Here is a 24,541-nt window from a genome sequence, read left to right on the forward strand (position 1 = left end):
TGCGTAGACGACATGATTGCAGGATTCTCATCTACAGAATCCACACTTAATTTTTTCAATCACATTAACTCTATACATCCCAATATTAACTTCATATGTGAACAGGAAGAAAGCAATCAAATATCATTTTTTAACCTCAAAATTACAAGAACAGATACACAATTTAAAACAAGAATTCACTGAAAAACCACTCATACTGAACTAAACATTCCTTGGGACTCAGCACATGAAATGAAACAAAAACTCAACATACTAAGAAACCAAATAAACACAGCCATAAAACTATGCTCACCAGATAAAATTAACGATGAATTAGACAAAATAAAACAATACTTGATCAACATCAACAAGTTTCCTCTGCAAACTGTAGAAAACATTATACGCACACACCTAGACAAAAAGCAAAATCAACTAACAAAAGTAAATATACCCCACAATTTAAAAAATCATGAAACCATATACTGCTGCATACTGTATATTCCTGATATCAGCAGAAAAATAACCAACATTTGGCAAAAACTAGTAACAAAATATGACATTCCAGTTAATACCAAATTTATTCAAAAACCAGGCACAAAACTAAGGTCTATACTATGTAAAAACTACACTGACAAACACCACACCAACATTATTTATAAACTACAATGTGATAACTGCCACGACCTTTATATTGGAGAAACAAGTAGGAAAATGGAAACTAGATTCAAAGAACACAAAATGTCACCTTCACACATTTTCGAACATTGCAAATCAAATAAACAAACATGAACACAAAATTAAAGAAGCCTTACTTATATAACAACTCAAGCCCAAAATAAACCAATACAAAGGAACACCTTTATACCTATATTAATAAATATACCCAACATCTTAGCATGCTCTGTACATTCCTACACTCAGTTACACAATCACTTTCAAACATGTGGTCAGCTACCGGTCAGTACCCGTTTCTTTCTTTGACAACGCCGAGGGTCGAAACATTGTTCGCTCCTCTATTAGAGCTTTCTCTACCCATACCAGCCATTTTTAAATATATACTTTTCTCTAGAAGTGGGTTTTCTCATCATCACAGATTATGATTTAAAAAAAGCCTTCTATGATCTTCAGAAGTAAAAAGTGTGAAAAATGACAGTTTCAACCTAGTGATATAATGCTTTGGGACAATATGGGACTTACTGATCCATCATCTAAATTATTAATAAATAAATTAAAAAAATGAAAACTTAAAGCCAGCCCTTATTATTCATATACTTATCAAGCTTTCTCTTAAACTCACATTTATTGCCTCCACATCTGAAGGCAACCCATTCAAAAGAACAACCACCCTGTTAGAGAAATAAAACTGTCTTAGCTGAGGATGACTCCTACCCTATCTAGTAACCCTCCAACATCTCAATGCCCTACCTGAGGTAAGGAGCCCAAGAATGAAACAATACTCGAAATGTGGCCTAACCAGTAATATTATAACCTCTTTAAAACTTGTATTCATTATTTCTGTAGATGCATTCTAAAATCCTATTTGTCCCACCACTAATTCATCAGTTTTATTTCTACTGCTTTTATAAATCTCTACATTAAAAATATGAAGACTTCCTTTGTACAGGTTTGCAGGTAAATTGGGTCATGGCTTTGCTTCTTTATCATAGGCTTGGATGATTGCCAAACATAGATAAATTATTTCATGTCAACCTTCTTTGTGTGAAAAGATTACACATATATGAGTTTTATTTGACTTAGCTCAGTAACCTTTTCAGGAAGTGGCATTAAGATATGGAGTTAGATAAAATAATATGTTAATATTATTTAATGAAATTGAAAGAGATTTTTTTTTATAATTTGTTATTCCTTTTTTATATAGTCAACTGCAGTACAGACAAAAATATTGTTCACTTAAAAGATAAGTATTTAATTACACTGTGTAATTCAAAATATTTTTTGACATTCTTTTAGAATTTCACCTGCCATTGTAAACATAAAAACTTCTGTTTAGTATTTGCAAACAAAATGTTGAAAAATTAATTGAAGATTCCTTGCCAAATAAGAATGCATTATTAGTAATAAAAAAAGAGAAATGGATAATACTTGGATTTGGAGTTTTACTCCTTTCTTTAGTCTTGTTTTCTGTATGTATCATTAGTTACAAATAAAACACAACTGGGCAAACATAATAACATTTTTTTAAAACTACAGATCATTATAGCAATTAAAAAAGAAAAGATGTTTTAATTCAAAAAGAATTACATATGTATCTTAACTTTACATCCCATGAGAACTGTTGCCTGTTTAATTTTATACAAAGCAACTCAAAGACTATATGCACTAAAGTAGAGGGAAGGCAGCTAACTATCATGCACCTTCGTAGTTTGCCCCCATTCTAATTGAGTAATAGGGTTTGACTGTCACTTTTGTAACACATCTACAGCCTTTCTAGAGCTGGTCACTGTAAACACTGGGCTGCACTTTGCCCTTCCCATGAGAAAGAAATATTCTGCATTGTGTTTTCTAAGGACTGAAATTGCAAACTGTGTATCATGTATTAAATTTTCTTTATCAATATTTTTCATTTTAGCTTTAGTTGCAAATATTTGCCATTGTTGTTGTTTTTTTAAGAGTCCTTCTTTTCTTGTCAGTTTGAGAATTGAGTTATAACAGTTCTCTGAAAGGTGTTCATAATTTAAGGTTAAAATATTTAGTTTTTTAGTGTTAATAATAAGCCTAAAACACTACAAATAAACATCAGTGATGTGTACCATCTCTCCTGTTTTATATTATTAGACAAAAATATAGTTACTTCAATAAGGGTTCATGTTGAAGATTTGTTTGTTTTTTTAAATTGATATAATAGATTAATTACATCTGTATAAAGATCTACACAAAATTTAGAAATTAATTTGATGAGTTGTCTGTTGAAAATAATGTTACCTTTGTTCCCATTTAATGCCTGCATACATTTAAAGACTGCTTCTTTAAGAGTATATTGGTTGTTTTCTTATTGCAAAGCTATACAACAGTCTATTTGAACTATGCACATAGCAGTATGATTTCAAAGTTATCATTGAACTACTGTGTATTACAGCATATTAATTAGTTGTATGCCTAGTACCAGTTAGTTTGCTGTTATCCAATACATGTAGAAAATTAACTTGCATCTACTTTGAAAATGCAACAAAAAACCAGTGTGCCAGTTATGAACAGTAGATAAAACATTTTTAGAGGAGGAGGGATTTAAAATTAAGTATTTTTATTGTAAAAGTATGTTACTGTATAAAAAGTTTCCAGTTTAACAAAATATAATTTCAAAGTGTAAATTAGTAACTTTTAGTAAAATCAATTTATTGATGGAAATAAATACTTTTAGAATGATGTACTTCTACTCATAATCAGTGCCATAATATAAAGAATTAAAAATAGTAATCATATTTAATAAAACTGAAGTGTCATGACATGAATTATATTTATCAGAGTTTGACCAGAAGGAATAGAATATGCTAAGTTATAAGCATTTGATCAACTGAAGGGGTTTATCTAGACTTAAGATTTTATTTGTTCCTTATGATAATATAGTGATTGAGTAGGTGAGTTTCTGTTTGTAAAAATGGTGAGAGGTTAATGTTTTGTGTGATATTATTTTACTTAAGTGTAATAATGATTTGTATACATAGTAGTTACCACTGTTTTATTCTCAACTTTGTGTATAATACTAAACAGATAATTATATTCTTTATGTTGAAATTAAAAATAAACTAAGACTAATTTCATATTCATTTTTCCCAAATGTGTACTTATTGTACTTGATCTTTACTTATCCAGGTGGATTTTGCTAGTCGTGAATGTCAGGCTTCATTTTGTGACAAATTAGGACCACCAGGTCTAGAGGTTCTACCAGCTGATCGCCAACGAGAACGAAGGGAAAGGCGAGAATTTGACCCACTTAGAGATGAACAATATGGAAGGTAGGAAGGTTATTAAGTGTCCCTCTCTGGAATATATATACATATAATAGTACTGTCTGTTGTCTGTCCAAGTTACTACTTCATAGGGAACTTCACCAAAATAGGTATGGAGATTCATTATGTCCTTGTGAGGGTACATACAGATTTTCAGTTTTGTAGTTTTTATGGGCATATTTTACCACTGCTTCACCAGATTTGGGGTTAAGGTTTTCTGGCTCCTTGTGAAGATACATGCAAATTTACACTTTGTAGTTTTTGTGGCATTTTCTTTACAATTGCACATAAGGGAAGCAACTTTTCGTGTTTTAAGATAACCTTTAATTAGTCATAAATTTATATATAACTTCCATCCAGGGGACAGGTACTGCAGTAAATTGTCAAAAAGTTTATTTCTTGTTTAAAATTATCAGCTTCATGATGTGATTCTTTTAAAACAGGGTTACATTATTTTATTCAGGTCTATTTGTCAGTATAGCATTTATAGTTACATTTACGATGTGAGCATATAACATTTCCAATTTATTAATGTAGGTCTGGAAAGTGCTTAATAAATTAATTTATTCATCTTCGATGAGATGATTTGAAGGAGGACTGATTTCATTTGAAAGGTTTTAAATGGATACTTTATCATAAACTTGGAAATACAATTTTAGGTTTACCCATTGAATATATTACTTCTAGATTATTTAATCTGCTGGTCTAATTTATGGAACTTGTGATAACAAAGTGCTATAACAGCATATTCACACAGTTTGCTTCTGTTAAAAGCAGTGGAATGTAAACATTGAAACTTATCAGGTATCTTAAAATTTTGGTATAGAGAAGGAAGATTAGGATTTGATGGCAGAGTTTATAGTTTACACAGTTTTCTTCTGTTAAAAGCAGTGGAATGTAAACATTGAAACTTATCAGGTATCTTAAAATTTTGGTATAGAGAAGGAAGATTAGGATTTGATGGCAGAGTTTATAGTCGCTTTGAGGGTCAACAACGTCCTATCAGGGAAAATTTTCGAGGCATGTCACGTGGAGGCTATAACAGCCGTGGTCGAGGTCAGCCATTTAGTGGGAGGTACGAAACTTATTCTGAGGACTTTTTAGATAGAAGGCATCGGTGAGTGGATTTTATGCCTGAATTTGTATGTTTTTACAGAAGTAAATACTACCAAATTTATTAGTGGATGTCCTTAGCTAGTAAATATGGCTAACATTATGAAAAAAATTATTATCGCCTACACATTTTCTTCATCAGCTATTATGGATTTCAGTGTTCAGAAAACAGTATAGGGAGAATTATTATTAAATGAACATTATATTTTAAATATATTCCTATAAGAATCAATGGTAATAAACATATATTTTAAGTTCCAACTTTTGTATACTTTCAGAAACCTCTTATGAACTTGAGTATAAACTGAAATTTGTTTCAGAAACTTTGACGAAGAGTACAGCCAAGGTAGTGGGGCAAGTATAGAAGATTCCTATGAACAAGAACTTCGAGAGTATGGATACAGTCAGCGAGAAAGAAGAGAATATGGAAGTGATGAATATACTATTCAAGGACAGGGTTACAGCCCTTTACATAGGAGAGACACAAACAGTATTAGTCCTTCCAGGGAGAAACACAGAGATGATCGCAGTATAAGTCCCTTAGCCCGGAGTGAAAGGTCATCAACCAGGGGGAGTTCAAGGACAGCAGATGACTATCATTCCAGGTATATATATTGTGTCTAATACTCTTTTGAAATAGATGTAGGTAGTTTTTCTAAAAAAGTGTCAATGGAGAATGAAATTTTAAAAATATCAATTCACAAGGGCAACAGGTCCTACTTAAGTGAAAAAAAATGTGATTTTTTAACTTTATCATTGCTCTCAGAATAGTAGTGTTCTTATTTTGAGTATTTATGTATTAGAAATCAAGGTTTTACTACTTGTGAAATGTAGAACTGTAAGATATTCATCTTTTCTAGTGTATAAAATATTATACCACAATGTTAAAAAAAATTATTTATGTTGTTGCTGTTTTTGAACAATATCACATTACAATGTTCATGTCAAGTTTGTGTGTGCCAAAGTTTTGGCAGGGAACTTAGTGCTAGGGGTTCAGTGAACAATTTTATATTATTAATTCCAGTTACATTTGAAGTATAGTCATTTTTGTTTCTTCATTTTTTTAGGTTTGGTGGAAAAGAGGAAGTTTCAGAAGATGCAGGAAATATAGAAGATAAGGAAGCAACTGTCAAACAAGAAAGAAAACGAAACAAACAAGGAAACAGTGCCAGTGACTTGGAGAATCATCAGAGTCAATCACCCCCACATTCCAGGCCACACAGTAGAAGCAGAAGTCCTTCTAAAGAAAGAAAGTCTTCAAAGACATGGGATAGGTTAAATAACAGATTAAAATGTCCTAGCAGTGCAACATTGAACAGTTCCAGTCGAGATAGTATGTCCAATCAAGAAACAACAGGTTTTATTAATAAAGAGACTTACCCCGAGCAGAGAAGCTCACAGAAGCAAAAATTAGAAGAAAAAACATTTGATTTTCAAGACTCTGTTACAGTATCTTCACTCCCATTGGCTATTACAGAAATCTCTTATGAATCTGTGAACAAACCAAGGACCAAAAGAGAAACAGAACATTTAAGAAAAAGAGTACACAGTCATGATTCTGTGGAGGAACATTCTAAACCTGAGCTCTTAGGTCAGGCAGAAAGAAAGCGTAGACTTCTCAGTGTAGGTAGTCTACCCTTGAGTAGAGAAACACTTTTCTCCAAAAACTTTTCAAGAGAGGAATTTAAAACCAAGATGGTTAATTCGAATATTAATGATTCTTACATTTTACAGAAGAAGAAAACTGAATCTAATGCAGCATGTGATATCCAAACTAATTTAAATGATCTCTCAGAATCTGTTAGTGATTCTCTAAACATGAATCATATTGAGAAACAAAGTAGTTCCGACCATGCGAATCTAAAAGATTTGCAGCAGAAACATGTGCATATATTACATCTTCTGGAGCAACTTCAGGAAAAAGGAAGCTCCAGTGACACTGAAAGTTCTATAGACAATGGACAGCTGTCTAAATTACAACCTAGCTCAGAAATAAGTATTTCTGGTGTTGTGGAATGCTCCAGAATATGCTTCAAAGACTCCTCTGCTGCTACTTCAGTGAATAAAAGCTTAAATAATGAAGATAAAGTTAGTTTGTTAAAGGAACTAGCTGGGTCTGGTTGCACACAAACTACCGAAAATAATGAGTTGTCAGATACTCCAGAGACCCTAACTTCTCAAACACCTGTGGATCCCCGCAGGAGTGCAGAGCACCATAATGTTTCATCTACATCTTCACTTAGTGCTCTTCGGCAGGTTAGAAAACAATCAGTGTATCAAATGGAATCTTCTTTAGGTCATGGTCAAAAGAAGTTTTCAGGACTACAGATTAAAAGTCTTGCTTGTGTAGAAGGAGAGGTTGGCTCTAGTGTAGATTCATCATCTACTCATCTTCTGAGACTACAGTCAAAACTAAAGGAAGATGAAGTTTCTTCATCCAGTGACAATACTACACTTTCTACGACAGTTCGACATTCATCATCATCAGTACTGAGTGAATTGACCCACACTCTGTCACCTAGATTGCAGTCAGTTTCTGATAATGTGAATTCTGTCATAAGTGAGACTAAAAGGGAAATAGTCCCTTTGTGTCTCCCCCTGCCAAAGTTTGCTGCTTCCCTCAGGTCACCTAAAACATCACCTAATCCTCTCGCCTCCCCAAAACCCACTATGTCTAGCCCCAAAAGTGGGCATTCTTCATCCCTTGCATCAGCAAGTAAAGTGTTAACACCTCATATTGTTCGTGAACCAGTTTCCAAGCCAGTGCAGCTTAGTAGCCCTGAACCTATAAAAGAAATTGAGGAAAGATTAAAACCTGAAAATTTAAGCAGTTCTATTACAGTTTCCAAAGCAAATGTAAATAATGTAGGCAGTCAATTGACAGTGGTTATGTCCACTGATGGTTACCATAAAATAGAAAAGAATACAGAAAATGCTTCAGACTCTGAATGTTCCCCAATTTCCTCCCCAAGCTGTATTGAAGAGAGAATTAAAGCTCTCGATGAAAAGTTCACTGCATGGTCAGGGTCAACAACAAATAAGAGTTTAACCACCACTACTGCAGCATCAACAGAAATTTCCACAACACCAATTATAGCCTATCAAAAGTATAACATTAAGAAGAGGCCAAAATTTGATTACATGGCCCCCAAGCCATCAGAAATAATGAAAACACTCCTTGCTAAGCCTACCATTTTTGACCAAGACTTGAAAAGGCTTGAGCACATAAATGAAAAATATGAGCCGAAAGAAATAAAACTTGATTTGTCTCCAAAAGTGAAACCTTTCTTTCGAACGAAAGCTGCAGCAAAAGAGTTCTCTAGTCCAATCCAACCATTGACTAATGTTACTAATGCTAGTGGACAAGGTTCTTTAGATATCAATAAATTAAATGTATCAAGTAGTACTGTCACCACAACAACATTATCACCTCCACTAACACCACCCACCACAGGAAGCACTACTACAATTACAACTACCACTGTCAGTCAGATTTTAGTGGTTAATCACATTACTCAGTCATCATCTTACCAAAGTATTCCCTTTACACCATTAATGCCAATTTCAGCAAAAACACCAGTATCATCACCTCTTAAGAATTCTTCTGATAATGGCATATCACAGACTAAACTCAACTCAGTAAACCAACATGTTGTATCCTTTCAGCAAAGGTCTTCAAATCCTCATAGTCCATCATTTATTAAAAAGGAACCTGATACTAGTCCCCCCATTGTATCATGCATACCTACCATTAAAGGAAGTGTGCCATTAATTTGCAGCTCCCAATCACATTTAGTATCTGTCATTCCCATAGCAACTGCTGGTACAAAAAAGGAACATTTTCTTCCTCAATCAAATAAAAAAGAATCTACTGAATCAAAGGAAACTCCCCTTAAAACAAATGATAATGCAATAAAAGACATTCCAATTAAACAAGAAAACTCTCAAGAAGATAAGTTTAGAGAACACAGTATACAGAAGGAAAGTATCAAGAAAGAGCCATTATTATTTAAAGAAATACACACTTTCAAAAAAGAATCTTTTATTTCAAACCCAAAGGATCAACTTAGTCATTGGAAAGATTCATGTAGTATTATAGAAGGTATAAAAAGGGAGCAATTACAAAACAAGTTTGACATGGAAATAAATTCTGCAGGTAGAACAAATGACAGCATTAAAAAAACACCTTTCTCTACTAACTGGGAATCAGGTTCAGCAAAACAGTCAAAAATGATTTCAGAGATTAAAACTGAGAACAAAGACACACAAAGTCACCAACCTCACTTGAAAGATAAAATGAATGAACCTGAATCAAAGAGACTGAAAACTCACCACACATCTAGTGGTAAAAACATTGACAGAGGTGAAGATAAATGTTCCTCACCACCTCATAATGGATCAGGGAAAACAGACAAAAAAGATAAACCCTCAAAGTTTTCAGATAAAGTCAAATCTTTAACATCAAAACCAGAATTTCAGGTGTCTCCCTCAGAAAGGGAAGAAACAAAAAATAAAGTTGAAACCATAAAAATTAAATCTGAAAAAAGAAACAGGTTGAAAGACATTAAAGAGGGATTAAAACATGATGGCAAACTAAAAACAAAATCTGGTGACAAGGGTTCTGAAAGAAACCATGGCAAAAATTCACAGTCAACTAGCAGCAAAGCAAAGAAAGAGCAGACAGAGAAGGAAAAATCAAAATCTGAAAGAAAATCATCAGTTAGTTGTGAAAAAGGTCAGTCAGGAAAATTCAAAATTGAAACAGAAGGAGAAGATGCACCTGTTTATTTTTCTATGTATGACAAAGTCAAAGCTCGTTCAAGTCATAACCAAAGCTTGAAAGATCAGGCAACCTTAGAATCAATGAGGAAGAAGTTTAATCAACTGAAGAAGAGTCGTGCCAAAAAGGGAGAAAAAGTCAAGTCTGGAGATATAGATAGTGACAAAGATTCTGTTTTCAGTCATTTTTCATCAGATCCAGAAACCAAACCCAAACCATGTGGAAAAATGAAGCAAAGCAAAAAGAGGAAACTTGTCATTGAAAGTTCTTCTGATGAGGAAATAACACAGAATGCATTTCACTTTGAAACAAGTAGAGACACAAAATATGCAGGAAATAGCAGTGAGTTGTTTTCAGATTCTGATGATCAAGTTCAGAAAGATCTGAGCTCTTCAAAAACACTACCAATTTCTGTCACCTCAAAAAGAAAGAAAAAGAAAGATTTTTCTGAAGTTGAAGCTTCAAACTCTCAAATTGAATTGTCGCCACCCCATTCACTTCTTAAAGATAAAAAAAATAAGCCTAAAACTAGTAAGCAAGCATCCATAAAAAGCACAAAATCTCAAGCCTTAAAATCTGAACTTGAAACTACAGATGATGAAAGGACAATCAAACCAAAGTTAAAAAAGAAAGACTACAAGAAGAAGCGAAGTAGAAAGAACAAAGTATGTGAAATTAAATCTGATACTGATTTTTCAGACAAAGAATTTTCACCCTTTATGAAAAAAAGAAAAGAAGGTAAAATTAGATATACAGAATTAAAGTTGGATTCAGAAAGTTCAGACAAAGAAGTTTTCCTTCCTGATCCTACTCAAAAAAGCAAAACAAAGGATAAAGGAAAAATACCAGGATTAGATACTGATTCTGACTTCTCTGTCACTAATATTTCTCATTTATCACAAGCAAAAGAAAAAACTAATAAACAGTTTTATGATCTTAAAACTGATTCAGATCTTTCAGACAGTTTAACAGGGCTACAAGTACAAAGACAGAAAGAGAACATAAAAGAAAAGTCTAAAAGTGAAAATAATGGCAGTAGTGACCCTCCATCTTTGTTTGCTGCTGAACCAAAATCAGATACAAAGATAGGTATAAAAGAAGAAGGTAATCTTAAGAAGGACAGTAAACTTGCAGAAGATGACAAAGACAAAAGGCAAAGAACTTCAGCAAAGAAAAAGGAAAAATCTCGCAAATCCTCCAAAGCTAAAGAGAAGAAAACTAATTCAATGAAAGGAATTTGTGATAAGCCTAAAAAAATAGATGATAAAGCAAAAGAAAGTATAGATAATTCTTCTAAAGTAGATATAATAGAAAAACATGAAAATTCACTCAGTGAGCCAGCAGAATCCCCTCCAAGGTTAAGACCAAGTATCTTTTCTGATGCTGAAATTAGGTCAGATTTCTCAGATTATGATTTTGAAAATCAATTGGTTAGAAATTTTTCAGAACAAGACAGCTGGAGGTCAAATGATCTAAAAAATGAATCTGAAATAGGGATAAAAAACACCTCTTTGAGTAAAAACAATGTTTTTTCTGGAAAGCTGACTGCTGAAGAGAAAACTATTGAGGAAGAAGATAATGGTCCACCTCCTTTACTTGAGAATGTTGACTATGAGCAACGAGAAACTGATAATGTACAGAAAGAAACTGGTATCAGTGAAGGTAATTTAAACAGTGCAGGAGAGACAAATAAACACTTTGAGGAAGTTACACTAGTTCATCTAGAAATTCAAACAAAAGTAGTTACAAGTGAAGATTTTCTAAAAAATAAAAAGAATTTGAAAGGAAAAACTGTTATAGATGAAAAATATAACTCAAAGGATGAAAAACGCAAAAAAAGGAACAAAAAACAAACTAAAGAAAAGAAGAAAAAATCCAAAGAAGATGTTTGTAAAGTACAAGAAATTACAGTGACACAATTAACTACATTTCCATCATCATCAAAAGTAGAACATTCTCACCCACCTGATGAAGAAAGTAAGTTATTAGGTGATGAAAAATTAGATGATGAAATTGTCGAAGAAGCTAGAAAATTAGAACAAGAATTACTTGCAGATTCAGAACAAACGTACTGTTTTGAAAGTGAAGGACTACTTAGACAAGAAGAAAAACATCAAGAAAGAAAATTTGAAGAAGAGGCTGCCAAAGAGACCCAGAGGTTAGAACAAGAGCTTTTCTCTACTGAATCTTGGAATTTAAAAGTTAGCAAACCATATGGAGAAGAATGTCTTAATTCTATAGGACTGAGTGGTGATGGTGTTAAGGACTCTAAAACATCTAATGTTGAAAGTGTTGAAGATAATGATATTTATACAGATTTGGACATGAATCCCTCCTCTGTGAGATATCCAGAAACTCCAAATGTTACTTTGCAACCTGAAGAACAAGCTGATGTCAAACATGAAAAAACTGGTGTTGCAGAGGAATTGGATAAACAGCAAAATATGGAAGATGACCTTGCAGTCTCAGCTTTGTTACAAGCTATGAATAGTGATGAGCTTCCAGCTCCTGAACTTCAAAAAGATACAGAGTACTTGGATTCACTTCTTCAGCCTCACCCAGAACATACTTTCAACTATCTTTTCCAAGATTCTGTTGCAAATGGACATGTACATAGCTCAGAACCCATTTCAGGATCCCAGGAAGACACCTCTGAAGAAAAGGATCATAATGACTCTCACATGTTTACAGAACAAATACCTACTTATTCACAAGACTTGACTGTTTCAAATGCCCCCACAATGAATTCTACTGCTCAAATCTGTGACCAAAAGTCTCCAAGGTCAGATACAGAGGAAAAGGAAGAAACAAAAGCTTCTGAAGTTCAAACAGTCAATGAAAATAACAAGGAAAGTGAATTAGAAGAAAGAGTGGAAGATGAGCTCCTGTTAGCAGAGAGTTCTCTGACTGAGAAAAATGACTTTGAAGAAGCTGATCAACAAGTTCCTCATAAATCTGATGAGTCCTTATTTGAAACACTGGAAAGCTCCTTTCAGAGATTACATTCAAATGATGTAGACTTAAAACTTAGTCCACAGCCACCTATTTCAGAAGTATGTGATGCAGAGTTAAACATTGAACAACCTGTCAAATCAAATATCAGTGAAGTTATAGAAAATTCTAGTCAAGAACATATACATCCAGAACCTCCTCAACCTTCTGAAATATCTAGTGTGAAACAAAATGAATCAAAGTTATCTAAAAAAACAGGAATTGTATCTAAAATTGAACTTAAAAAACCCCGACGTAGAAAGAAAAAAGGGCAAAACAATGAGTCGAGAGAAGATGCTAATGAAGAAGTTAATCAGCAGCCCCCTATAAAGTGTGAAAATAGAGAAGAGGAAGGCACAGATTCTAATTTTGACATGAACAAAACAGATGGTACTTTCTCAAAATGTAGTGAAGTTGAATCTGAACAGTTATATAACAGTGAGAAAAGGTATGTTAATCAACAAGAAGTGCTTAACAATTTTATGAAAAACAAGGAAACAACTGTTTCAGATGAAACTGAATTGCATGTTCCAGGAATAGAATCACAAGAGATAATTATTCCAGAAGTCTTGAATAATGAATGGAAAGATAATGACATTGCTGAAGATCACACAGTTGTAAATATTGTGAGTAAAGACTGCACTAGTCAATCAGAGAATTTAGGAAATGCTGATACCTCACCTAGAGTGAAAACATCCAAGGTTTCCTTCTCTGAACAGAGTAAAGCAGACGAACAAGATATACCTTTACGTCAGAATTTTCTGAAAATGCAGAGTTTGGAATTTCCCAGTTAGATTCAAAAGAAAAAGAGCACAAAAATCAAAGTGCTGAACAACATACTGAGCAAATATTAACTAAAGTACAAGAAGGCATGACTGAAGGAGAAAACACTGAGCCTTCTCAAGGAGAAGTTTTATCTAGTACAGTAGATCCAAAGCCCAAGAAGATAGTAGAAAGACAAAGAAGAGGTAGAAAACCCAAAACAAGGAAGTACATAGAATCATTTCCATCAAATTATGAAACTCAAGACATTCCTCATGTCCAACCTGCCATCTTAACTAGATCTGGTGGGCGTAGAAGACGACTATCAACTGCTGATAAGAACAGAAGAACTTTACGTTCAGATACCACTGGATCATTGATGTCAACTGAAGTACCAACACACACTTTTGCAGACACTGAAAATTCTTTGGATGATCAATTGTCAAAGCTAATTTCAAAAAATGTTATCAAAGGTTTAGCCAACAAGAATGAAGACTTGGTATTAAACCCTGAAGATAGAAGCAACAATGATGAATGTTTTATCAGTACAGATGTCATTTTTCCCCAAGGCCATAACAGTGATTCTGTTTTTCCAGAAATATTCCAGGAAGGCACTGAAAAGCTATCAGAAATAAATTCAACAGAAGAAATGGGTGAAAACATTAAGCAGGAAGAACCAAAGAAAAGGAGAGGTAGGAAGAAAAAGAGCTTCACAGATCATCAGTTACCTTCTTCATCTATCCTGGAAAAACCTGATGTGAAATGTGGAGAAACAGAAAACAGATCAAAAGAACCAAGGCTCCTTCTTTCTCTGTCTGCATTGGAAAAATCACCAGACCAGAAGTCACAGAAAGAAAGTGGTAATGCATATGATGTATTTGAATTTCGTGATTCTGAAGATGAGGAAATTACATTTGAAAAAGATATTCAAAACAGTTTCAAAGAGAGAATGTTAGAAACCAGTCGAACTGTGCCACATTCACATGATTATAAACAGCATGAAAGTGAAAAAGAAAAGAAAGCTGAAGACATTAAACACAAGGCACCCCATCATGAAGAAAAAGACATGAGTTGTAAGGAATATGTGACTGAACTGTCTCAACATGGGAAAATTGCCATTACTATCAGACTGCATCAAAAAGATGGACATGATGGAAGTTCAGCTAGTACTGCAGAGGTTGTCAAGACCTCACAAGCCATATGTTTAGAAGAGGTAAAACCACCTTCTTATTCCACTGAAAAACCCAAAGAAGAATTATCATCCACACCAACTTCAGATGCCTTTCTTACAGGACCATGTAAGAGCACTAGAAAAGCAATTCAGCTTCAGTCACAGATTACCAAAACTTCTGTAGATGATGTCATTGAGGAAGTTGTCAAAGGGCATTTTAAAAATGCAGAATCCTCTGAGGCTGACACAGATACCTTGGGAGGAAGTCAGAGAATAACTCGTAGAACTCGTGCTCGTTGTCGAAGTGAAGAAGCTTCTGCCAAGGCAGAGGAAATGCAGCATGATTTTGAGACTTCTAATATTAAGCATGAGCCAATGTTTATTATTCCAGATAACATTGTAAAGGATCACCCCCCAGAATCACTCAAAGTACCTATTTCACATGCTTTAATCACAAGTATTGCAGATTCTTCGAGCAGTTGTTCTGAACCTGATTCATCCAAGCCTGAAACCAGAATGCTTCTTCGTTCATATCGTATTACAAGATCAACTTCCAGACTTGAGTCAAGCAGTGAAAGAAGTGTCTCGCCCCGTAGTGCATCTGATCCATTACCAGAGCCATTTATTAGTCAGGTTGAAAATAAATCAGCTTCTGCATCAATTGTAACATCTCCAGTACCATCTAATGACAATGGACATTCCTTAACTCCACTTCCTGTTCTAAAAGTTGAACTTCCTCAATTATCTTCCACTCTTGCTACTCAGATTGTAACTTCCACTTTCAAAGATAGTAAGACAGCTGAAAAAAAGACTGAAAGTTCATTCTCTACACTGGAGAAAGAGGATGACACAGATTCCCGTTCAAGTCCAACAGTGCTAATTGATCCAGTGACTGGATTTTTAACACCTGTTAACAAGAAAGGAGAACCCACTGGTGTCATTCGAGAGAATCCTGAAACCTCTGAAGGAACTATAGTCACATCTTTAATGGAGCACAGACTTAATGGAAATAAGTCAGTTGTAACCACCAGTAATGCATTTTCCAACACCACTGGTACAAAAGCAGAAGTAGTCAATTCCACAGAGCAGATTAATCTTACCAGATACACATCAGGATGTGTAGTTACCTACACACAAAATTTGAAACCTAGTGTGGTAGAACATAAAAACAAGAAACAAGAGAAATTTTCATCAGCTCAACTGATAGCAAGCACCCTCCAAGTAACAGTTACAGATATTTCTGAATCACAGAATACTTCTGTAAATAGTAAACCACAATCATTAGAGTTAGGGTCAGATGATAATGTTTCCACCAAGCACAATACACTGATTTCAGCAGCAGTGACTTCAGTCACGCCTGTCTCAGTTCAAACAATCACTGCAGTTACAGGTCCAGTTACTTCCACATTATCTGTGTCTTCACAACATACAGGTATACCTTCTCCAAAGACCTCAGGAAAAGACCTCCCAGTAAGACCACCACTTTTTCCTATAGCACAACCCATGCCTGGATTACCCAGTACTGCTGCTTCACAATATACTCCCACCTTACCCGTGTCTGCATCTCATAGCCATACATCACTCAAGCCTTCTATAACAAGTATCCATGGTACACAAACACCTCTACCTGGCCATCAGAGTGTTGTTAAGACTGTTGCTCAAGCAATACATCACACTGCAGAGGCAGTGGTGGCAACCCCAGTAACTCCCATTGTTCACCCCAGGATTTCTGTTAAATCAGAAATTAAAGGTTTGGGACAGCCTCCAGTCTTGCTAGCTGCCAGCAAAGAATCAGCCACAACAGCAGGTGCAGGGAAAAGTGGGCATCCTTATCCACCCAAACACAGCCCAACTTATTATCATCAGCCTGGCTTTCCCATAGGTCCTCATGAGACAGCAGTGGTTAGTTAGTTTCTCATTCTGTTAATGCTTAGCCTATGAAAACAATGCAATGAAGCGCATTCATATTTTTGCTTATAAATATTTAAAAAAATTACTGTTGTTTTTTTAGGAAAACCCAAGCTAGTTTAACTCTTAAAGATTTCTTTCATACTTTTTATTCAAGCATTTTTTTCATCTTCTACATAGTATTGATCATCATGTGAGTGTAACTTTCCTTAAGTTTTAAATTGTAATTACTTAATTAAAAATATGTTAAATAAGAAAAGAAATATTTTGAGTTAACCTCTGAACTTATCCTTTTTATTGGTACATGTATGTATTGTGTGTAAGTAACTTTTCTTGTAGCTTAAATGGTTACTTTTCAATAGTTTACTAAATTCTATGAACTTATAATTTAACACTCACTCTAGCATCCAGGTCCATCAGTGCTCGTCTCTACATCTAGTGGAGGACTGATTGCAGAACTTCTACAGAATCCACAGTTACTACAACAAAGGAAGGAGTACTTAGCAGCTCAGCATTCTGTTAGTGGTTCTGGTACTCAGATGTCAGAAAGGTTGACTAGTCATGTTGGTCGTTCTTCAGGTTCTGGTGGTGGACCCATGCATGCAGACATTGCTGTTCGTCTAGGTAACCCAACCCCACCTCAAACTCCAACACCACCAGTAACATCATCATCACATTCCTTACAAGCACAGGAACTACATTCAGCACACTTAGCACAGGGATTACATCTTCGACATCCAAATCAGACTCCTCTGATAATGGCACCACCACCACCTTTAGGTATTCACCCTTCTGACCTCCCTGCATATGTTCACATGTATGCTGCCTCTCATCCTCATTATGCAGCCCTACATCCAGAGATACGAGTTCAACAAGAGGCACAGGCTAGGGCTGCTGCTGCTATGGGTATCACACAGAGATTTGGTTACCCACCAATCCCTGCTGCAGCTGGATTTAGGCAACCAATTGACACACTCATGACACATACTACCATATCTGAAACCAAACCTGAAGGTAAGTCAAGTCAGAGGACAGAAGACAAACCATTGCCCCAAAAGACAACCAAAGTTAAACTAGAACTGAAAACACCATCATGTGACAACAGACCTCACGATGACCATGACCATCATCAACCTCACAGTTCAGCAGAAAGTACTAGTCAGCATGTCATGACCCCTGGTCATCTTGTTGGGGCTGGAATTCAGTCAGTTGGACATTATTCACCAGTAGTTCGTCAGTTGAGCCCTCACATATCCATACCTCAGCAGGATCGAGCTACTGATTCTCCTGCAGTGGCCAGTCCATGTGCATCTGGTCAGGTAAGACATCCACCTCCTCCTCATCTCTCTGGATCAAGAATGGAGGAACATAAACCAACTGATAGTACTTCAAGATTAATACAGCTTTCTAAGTCTGAAACAGAAAAAGAAATGAAACCTCCTGCTGCTCATCAGAACCCACCTACTACAGTTCCCTACCATACCTTGGAAATGAGAGGTGCACCTGGGAGACCAGTCCCTGCCATTGGTGCTCCTGCCCCTGGGCATCTCGAAGGTCGAACAGTTCACGAACGGGGTTACACTCCTGGTGCTCTGTCACTGAAGAGAGATGTACCAACTTACACTCGAGAACAGCACTACATACCTGGAGAGCTTCATCCTACTTCTGACTCTCACAAGAAGATGCAAACTCACCTAAGACCATATGTTCATCAGGGGCCTCCTACTTCTCCAGGACCTCTCAGCCTTAGTACTACTACTTCAGTATCAAGTGGTATTTCAGTCTTAAGTCCACGAGGTAGAGTTCAATCTCCCAGGCCTCAATCAACTTCATCTATTAGTGGGGATTCTACCAGTTCTAGACGAGGCAGTGTCCACTTAATGCCACAAACAGGATCAGAGGCTCCTGTTTCAGCTCCACCTCCTGCACATGCCATGTCCCAACACACAGGAATACCTCGGGTACAACCACAGACCCCACCACATGACAGTCAAGTACCACCACAAGGTGACTCCCTCCTCTTACAGGTATGTAATGTAGCAAGAATAAAATACACATTGTATAAGCCTAGCTGTAAAATATACATGTACTGCCATATCTGATAACATGTATATCAATGTGATGCCCAAAGTTTTTTCATTTTAAACCATTTCACAATATTGAATATTTTCTACATTGTTCATAAACTTTCCAGCATTTTAACTACAACTTATCAACATCCATTTAAAAGACACAACATCATAGCTGTATACTATAGATATAGTATGTTTACATTGTTTTCTTTATCCAAATAACATGGGCTGAAATAAGTTATAGTACAATAAGTCTTAAGTAATCTGTAAAATTCAGCTTTGTTTGAAATTATAAATTTACAAATTTAGGTTTAATATTTTTATGTAACATAAGTTTTTGAGTGATGCACTACAATGAAATTTTATCTAGTTTACTCAGCAGTGATTGGAACAATGAAACTTTACAAAAAAAGTTTGCTAAATCTAATGATAAAACAAATTTAAATGTTTATATCCAATATATTTTCTTTTCTCCATTTCTCTACAGTTGGTTTAAGTAAATTTTCTCATTACAGAGATATCCAGTTATGTGGCAAGGACTCCTGGCACTGAAAAATGATCAAGCTGCAGTACAAATGCACTTTGTTTCAGGAAATCCTCTCATTGCACGAGCATCTTTACCCCCAATGACAGAAGGAGGTACTCCTCCATTACGAATAGCTCAAAGAATGAGGTTGGAGCAAAACCAGTTGGAAGGGGTAGCAAGGAAGATGCAAGTGTGTATTTTTTTTAATACCTTGAAGTATTAATACTAATATTTGCACACATTAAATTTATATGCAACAACTCATTTTTATTTGGTGGTAGTTGTTTTATACTATTAGCCATCATAATGAGACTTCTTGACAATATATGTTTACAGCATTTATAGTGATCATAAAGTTTATCTTCAAGCTGCTAAACTTGCAAGTACATTATATCATTGATACTGAATTTTGTTTCTATTCTGTTGTGATTCCAATGACCACTTGAGTGTTAGATTATTTTTGTAGTATTTGCATGAAATTAAATATTTCACTAAGAGTAACAATATATCTTGTGTACTATTTAAAACATTGCTTCTAAAATGTATGAAAAATCAGAGAACTTGCATGCCAATTTCCTTATTACATAAATATTTCATTTTTATAGAGAAATACACAAGCAGTTGAGTGGCATAAAACTACCTAATGCAGCATTTATAGTGATCATAAAGTTTATCTTCAAGCTGCTAAACTTGCAAGTACATTATATCATTGATACTGAATTTTGTTTCTATTCTGTTGTGATTCCAATGACCACTTGAGTGTTAGATTATTTTGTAGTATTTGCATGAAATTAAATATTTCACTAAGAGTAACAATATATCTTGTGTACTATTTAAAACATTGCTTCTAAAATGTATGAAAAATCAGAGAACTTGCATGCCAATTTCCTTATAACATAAATATTTCATTTTTATAGAGAAATACACAAGCAGTTGAGTGGCATAAAACTACCTAATGCATTGTAACTTTGTTTTTGTCACACCTAGATGCTTGAAGAACATTGTATTCTCTTAGCACTGCCATGTGGGCGAGATCACATGGATGTTCTCCAGCAGTCTAATAATCTTCGCAATGGCTTCATCAATTATCTGCAACTGAAGCAAGCTGCAGGCATTGTCAATGCAGCAGCCCCAGGCTCTCAGCAGGTAATTATACACTTTTTTTCCTCTCTAAACAATACAATGACAAATAGTTCCTACATTTGTAGATCTTATTCCTTCATTAATAAAATTCATGGTTATTTCTCCTGTTATACAACTGATAATTTAGACTCCATTATGAAACTTTTATTTTCAAAGTTTATTTAAAAAAAAAGAAGGAATAATCTTCCAGTTGGATGATCACCAATGAATGTAGAAAATATAAAAGGAAATGGTTTGTGTTTTAGTCTGAAGTAAAACATGCAAGAGTACAAAGATTTGGAGAATTTTCCTGATTGGTGAAATAAACAAAGTAGAATATAGAAAGAAAAAGTTTCTGCAGAAGAAACGGGTGGAGAAATTACCTGGTGCAGTTACATATCATATGAAGAAATAATTCCAATTAAGATGACCCTGAAACTGTGAATTTAACATTTCAATTAATACTAATATTTCAAAATGTTGCTTAGTCTCCATCTCAAGATTTTTAGTTTGATGCTTTTAAGAAATGTTATAATATAAAAACAGTTACCACAAATTAAGGGAGTTTCTTTACAAATTCCAGTTAGAATGTCTAATATGAGAAGTTAATAATTTTCATTTTAATGATGTTATTGCCAGGAACAAGGGTTTTTTATGGTATTTAAGAAATAAAGGTGTCCTTGCTCTTCAAAGGACATCTAGGTTTGCCATAAGAATTCTTGTTACTATTATCTTGTTACCTGGAAATACCCTTAACAAATGCTTACAAAATATTGTTGCTATTACAAGTTTCATTTCACTTACTAGACATTAGACTGAGGAACTATCAATTTACAAAAGTCCAGTAACTAGTTAAAAACCAACAAAATACAACCTTTACTATTCTTCTCTACAAAAGTTCATTTGTTAATTTTTCTTTAACTATCCACTTGTATAGCATTATATTTAATCCAGTTATGTTGTGTAAAAAGAAAAAAACAAGAGTAATTTCTTTTTAAATAGGGACATTTTCCTTCAAGTTAAAAATTGTACACATATTTACATAGCGAGTGATATTTCATTGTTTTAAGCATCTAAGATTTTTCCTTTGCCTTCTTTTCTTGAAGATAATAGCTAACTGGGTTTGTATTTCAATGATGATTTTGCTTTCTTATTTCAGCCTGCATATGTGATTCACATTTTCCCATCATGTGATTTTTCTAATGAAAACATGGCAAGAATTGCCCCAGACTTACTTCACAGCGTGAGTGACATTGCTCATCTGTTGATAATTATTGCCACTGTATAGTTATATCACTTGGCTTGAACTGACAAGACCAAGACTTCCTATTTAAGTGAAATTCACTGTACTAGTTGTCGTCAGTCTCTCAACATTATATTTATTAATCTTAAGAAACCACAGGACTACTGTGCTGGATCTTCAGTGCTTCACCATTTATCAAAAATTAGTACATTCATAGCTGCAAATGGCCTGAAAAGGATTTACAAACATTCGGCATTAGTTTCAATCTTGACCTTGAATGAAGCAAGGAGACTGAGTGAAAATTTTCCATTATCTTTAACTGTATTTATCTAAAATACATGTGGATATGTTCTCATGTTGCTATATAGCACAAAATTTAGTGTATAACACTGTTCCTCAGAAACGCAAACCCAAAGGAAGTGAATTGCAAGCCAAGCATCCTGACATGTATGTGCGCTTATATCTTGTTTCAGTGAAAGGCCTGTAAACTTTTGTTTCAATCAGCTCACTGCCAAGTTTGACAATACTACAGGACAGTTTATTTTGGTTTTGTTCCTTTGTGATAGCTGCAAGATGAAGCTTTTTTGTTGCAGAAACGTAGTCAATGCTTCATCATCTCTCACTGGACTTGTATCACTTTCCAATTATTTGCTGCTTTCTTTACCCCAGGTTTTTTATTACTACCAGTGTTGTGAAGTAGCAAGTAAAATCCAACTGAATAGTATTGTTATTGCCATTGTATTAGTCACAACTATAACAGGGCTAAAATATCAAGTGTGGTGAACAGAAATCACCTTGTGTGGGGTGGGGGGGTTGAGAATGTTTAAAACATGGACTTTTAGTTGCAAAATTTAGGGGAAAATTGTATACTGGGACATTGTACAGTGTAAATATATCACATTAATGTAGTTTCAAGAAAAAAATGTCATTGTGTTTGTAAGCTATATTTCAGGGAAGTCCACAATCATACATCTTGCACTTAGCTACAAGTGTAGAAAGTGGACAAGACACACCAATTCATGTGTCCTCCTTAATGTTATGTATATTATGCTCTCTTCATCTTCCTGTCAGTGTAGTAAAAAAAAAACAAAAAACGATATGGGGAAAGCTTATAAAAGCTAGCAAACATAGTAAATAATCATTATTTTGTGATGACCCTCTATTCAAAATGAGTGGTGGTAAATTGGTTAGGGCTTCATTGGAAATACCCAACCCTTATCATGCAGTAGCTACTTTTTGTACAGCCAGTGGAAGGTTCTTTTCATTTATCTATTTATGTAACCTTCTGAGAAAAACAGTATTTTATGTTTGAGTACTAATAGTTCTCATTTTAACTTGTACAGGCATTGTAGTAATAGTTTCTTTTACCCAACCATTCTTCCCCAAATGTAAATATTTTGGTGTAAAATGTTATTACTATAATGTTTGACACATGATTGGTGTTGAAGTGACATCTGTATAATTTGTAAATATATGTAATGTTCTATCTGTACATTAATTCACCTTCAGATGATGTTGTCACACTTGTTATCACCATGTCATTTACTTTCAAAGTAAAAAAAGCTTGTAAAGTTGTTGAAAAAATTGTCAGATACTTTCAAACTAACCCTTTTGTCTTTTTTTCTGCTTTTTATCTCATTCAGTTGCAGCTATTAGATTAGTATTGCTGACCAACTGAAGCATCAGAACCAAACACATACTAAGAAAATTTAAGCAATATAACTACTGCTATCAGTCTTCAGTAATGAATATAAATAAATACTTAGGCCCATTTTTGTTTGAAATGGGTATTTGCTACTTTATAATTCTAGTATATTGTTGAGATCTTTAAAAGCATAAACAAATTTATGATATGAGCTGTCTAATTAGTTTCTCAAACACATAAAACATTACAAATTATTACACAGGTTTTGTTAACATGAATAATGTTGGAACAAAGGAGTGACTTATAAACCCAAAGTTATATTCTGGTAGTTACACACAACCACATACATATACAAGTTATTATCTTCATTAGGGAAAGAACATAATGAATGCTTCACAGATAGACAGACAAAACCAAAACAGTATCATACTAAAGTGATGTAACTTCCATCAAATAACCATTTCAACGAGATAGCAACAAATATAACAGACTATTTTGCTTTACATGCTTTATTTAAACATGAACCAATTTAAAACTGACAAGAAAAATTTATTTTTGCTTTAATAAATACTTGTTTTTGGGTGTGTGTATGATTACAAATGTTCTGATCATCTAGATAGTAATATGAAGATGGTTCACTGTTTTATATTTCAACTGAAGAACTTCAACCATGGTTAGAAAAGATCAAACAAATGAACTCATGAACATGCTAAAACCTGGCAGCTTTCCTAATACTTTTATCTGTGGTTAAGTTCATCCACACTATTTATCAAGAACAACCATGTTCAGCTCTTCAAAATGAAGCAATAGTTATAACAAACCAACACTACAATAAAATAAAGCTGTTAAATGTGTAAAGTCATATTACAAAATTTAAAATTAAAGCAAGCCCACTGCTAACAGCAAATGAAACAAACACAATAGAAGGTAATCATATATCATAACAGGCAAAAAGCCCACCCTTCACTAACCACAACTTTGACTTCAAACCAAATCATCTACCAAAAAGTCATGACTATATGATAGAGGATCTCATTATATTTATACAAGCTTCTTTAATCAAAGTAAAGTTTGTCTCAAGTATATATGTAATTCAATTTTGTTGTGTGTCCTATAGTATGAAAAAAAGAAAGAAAAAGGGTTGTTTAATGCATACACTATGGGTAGAGCAAAAAAACAACATTAATCAGTCAATACTTTATATTTTCTTAAACAGAAATTAAAGGTTTACCTCTATGATTACAAGAACCCATTTCTAAAA

The 24,541-nt window shown here is 34.3% G+C and overlaps 1 protein-coding gene across 1 annotated transcript in view; it reads left to right on the top strand.

The window, feature by feature from the left end:
* LOC143251056 (uncharacterized) overlaps positions 1-23,238 on the top strand; it is a 135,402-nt gene extending 112,164 nt beyond the window's left edge. Inside the window, 9 exon segments of the mRNA XM_076502394.1 lie at positions 3,811-3,953; positions 4,888-5,064; positions 5,381-5,665; positions 6,128-13,618; positions 13,621-16,666; positions 17,077-18,699; positions 19,260-19,460; positions 20,258-20,416; positions 21,552-23,238. Coding sequence (XP_076358509.1) covers positions 3,811-3,953; positions 4,888-5,064; positions 5,381-5,665; positions 6,128-13,618; positions 13,621-16,666; positions 17,077-18,699; positions 19,260-19,460; positions 20,258-20,416; positions 21,552-21,680 — 13,254 coding nt within the window. The 3' untranslated portion in view covers positions 21,681-23,238.
* The last annotated feature ends 1,303 nt before the right edge of the window (positions 23,239-24,541 follow it).

Source organism: Tachypleus tridentatus, chromosome 1 (assembly GCF_004210375.1).
Source record: "Tachypleus tridentatus isolate NWPU-2018 chromosome 1, ASM421037v1, whole genome shotgun sequence".
Lineage (NCBI taxonomy): Eukaryota > Metazoa > Arthropoda > Merostomata > Xiphosura > Limulidae > Tachypleus > Tachypleus tridentatus.